A 2858-nucleotide genomic window follows, 5' to 3' on the forward strand; every position below is an offset into this window, starting at 1 on the left:
CTTATAAATAGACTGGATGGGGGAATTGGATGAATCTATAATTTTTTTTAGTAATCTTTATTGATACTTTTATACATTGGGCTATTTTTGTTTGTTTAATTAACTTGTTGCATAAAGTATACTGGTAGCTGTCCAATATATCACAGGTAACATATTTGTGATCTTTCAAGGAGATATTATAATTGTACAGATATTTTCTGTCAGAATGGGAAAAGACAAGCAACATTTTTATTAGCCCATTACTTAACCAATTTCTGCCCCTTGGTGTTTTTCCAATTTGTCAGAATACAACAACAAACTTTGATACATTAGAACAAGATTTACTGCAATAGTAGAACATTATCATAGTTGTAAACCTTAGAGAGGTTAGAGAGTCTATGGTTTTCATTTTCCAAATCTGTTGTTTGGTGTAGTTGTTTCTCTGTTAAGCCTAAATAAAATCCAGTGCAACCAGTTGCCTTCAGAAGCCATCTAATAAGTAAACAGAGCCCATGTGTGTGTGTTTTAATTTAAAACAAATACTTAAAATATTTTGATAAACATAAACAAACAGCAACATGGAAACTAAGGCACACGGCAGATAGCTTAGGAAAAAAATAATTAACCAAAGAAGCTGCCAAAAGGATTATTGTTTTGTTGTTGAAGTTATAAAGATCAACTGCTCAGCTGGGAGAATCTGTTAGATCAACGATCGGTCAATGAGGAATAGAGAAGACTGTCAAGATTAAACCCATAAGAGGTTCTGTTTGTTGTTGTCTGGTATCATGTATAGAGGAACCTGTAAGAAAATAAATTGATGGCATTTGCAGTCTGAAGACAGTGGATTTTCACTGTCTGGTAGGAGGACCCTACATTTTTATTGTTGATGGTTGTAGGATTCACAAATGTAGGTCTATTATTTCTTCCCCTTAAATCTGATTTTTCTTTTCTTTTTTGCACACCTGCAAAAGTATTTATATCCAAAACAAATTCTGTATAACTCTGCCACCCTGCATTGCTTTTACTGCAAGTAGACATATCTGCTTTTACAGATTCACAAATTGCTGGTTATGATCAGTTTCAGGACTGTCTGTGTTGAAATGTATTTAATACACACTCAATGAACTTTATAGTTGTTCCTGATATCTATTGTTTTAGATTTAGACAAACTTTATTGTAACCCTGGCATCCTCTTCCACAACATATTCGTCCTCGCTTTCCTCCTCTAAATAAAATATGTATGACATAGGAGACTCATCCATGACCTCCGACACAAAACTCTCCTCCTCTTGCATGTTTCCTCTGTCCATAGCGTTCCTTGACAGTGTCGTTTCTAAGTCATCAATTTGTTGCTACTTGGTCCCAATGGAATTTCCCATTAGCACTAAGTTGGTAACTGGTTAGCAAGATGCTTCTGACAAACCGGCCACAACCAAAAGTGCTTGCGAGCCTTCCGCCACAACAATCCCGCCCCTTTGATAAACGACCAATCACTTTCACTTTATTCACTCATGTAAAGTTGGGCACCACTCGGGAAAATTGGAACAGCCTCTTCCCTATGACTTTAAGAGATGGCTAAACAACATAAAACATGACAAAAAACAGTCTCTCAGGTTTACCTAATGCGGCTCAATGAACATGTAATATTAAGCATGTGTTTCTATTTTGCATTTAAAAGGAACTATGTTAGGTAAATCAGTACATTTTAAGTCTGTTCTCTTAGTGGCAGATAGGAAAAGCGGTACTAAAATTGAAGTATGTATTGCCACAAATTCTTATTTTTGACTCTTGGCATTTTATTTCTTAAAATGTGGTGTAAAGTTTTCCTCATTATATTTATTGTTTGTTTCATGTCTACAGGTACTTGTCCAAAGCCAGATATCAGTGCTCTTGAGATCAAAGATGGTGGGAGGCAGGTGGAGTGTACAGCTGTTGGTGCTTTTCCACAACCTAAAATGGAGCTGAAAAACGATGCTGATGTTGCTTTTAAACCTGAAGTTTACAAAGTATTTCAGAATGGAAGCTACTTTGACATTGTACTAATCGCTGTTGTGACTGAGGAAGGCTACTACCATTGTGTTTTGACACAAAAAGACATCTGCCATCAAATTTTCTCAAAGAGGAGCAAGGTGCTAATGACTTCTGGTGAGTTTCTTCTTTAGTTTCAATTTTTCGAAAATAGGGTTTACTTTGTTCGATATGACCTAATCTCCTTGGAGTTTATATCAAATTAGAAATTTTTTTTTGTTTAGGTTGTTTTAAACATCTAAAAAAAGTTTATATTTGATTCAAAAGAAGGATCTTCAGATGTTCAGGTTCTACAAAGATGAAAAAAGGAAACAATACAATTTTAAATCTTTACCAAACAGAGTAAACTACTACTTTCCCTAAGAACAATAACTATTTAATTGAAATAAAATGGTTATAAGCATAGATCAGTACAAAAAGATACACATTCCACTCCAGTAAAACAATGTGTTTAGACCTCTGGCTGACTAAACGAAGTACGATTAAAGGGGTCATAGAATGAGTCTATAGTGCATTTGGTACTGGTCCTTAAGGTCTCTGAATAGGGTGTATAACATTGGTTGGGCTGAAACTGGCGTTCTATGCGCCCTAATGCAAGCCTGGTTAAAAGTCCTAGAATGAAATGACAGGTTTTCTTCCTTTTATGGTATGCTCATGAATATTTAGATGAGCTGTGCGCTGATTGGTTGGTTTTAGGGCTGCAACAACGAATCGATAAAATCGATAAAAATCGACTTTTAAAAGCGTTGCCAACGAATTTAATCATCGATTAGTTGTGTCGCGCGATTAATGCGTCATCCGCCGCCGTCATCCGGGGGAAGAAAAAAAATATGGCGGAGCGAGTCAGCGCC

At 36.0% G+C, this 2858-nt stretch overlaps 1 protein-coding gene across 3 annotated transcripts in view; it reads left to right on the plus strand.

Annotated features, from left to right (window-relative positions):
* Positions 1–2858, plus strand: part of LOC107104479 (butyrophilin-like protein 2) — a 14645-nt gene that overhangs the window by 7441 nt on the left and 4346 nt on the right. For all 3 annotated transcript variants that reach the window (XM_015404477.1, XM_015404476.1, XM_015404475.1), the window contains exon 3: positions 1840–2124. In XM_015404477.1, the coding sequence (XP_015259963.1) occupies positions 1840–2124 (285 nt within the window). The remainder of the gene's footprint in view (positions 1–1839; positions 2125–2858) is intronic.

Source organism: Cyprinodon variegatus, unplaced genomic scaffold (assembly GCF_000732505.1).
Source record: "Cyprinodon variegatus isolate N-32 unplaced genomic scaffold, C_variegatus-1.0 Scaffold1759, whole genome shotgun sequence".
Lineage (NCBI taxonomy): Eukaryota > Metazoa > Chordata > Actinopteri > Cyprinodontiformes > Cyprinodontidae > Cyprinodon > Cyprinodon variegatus.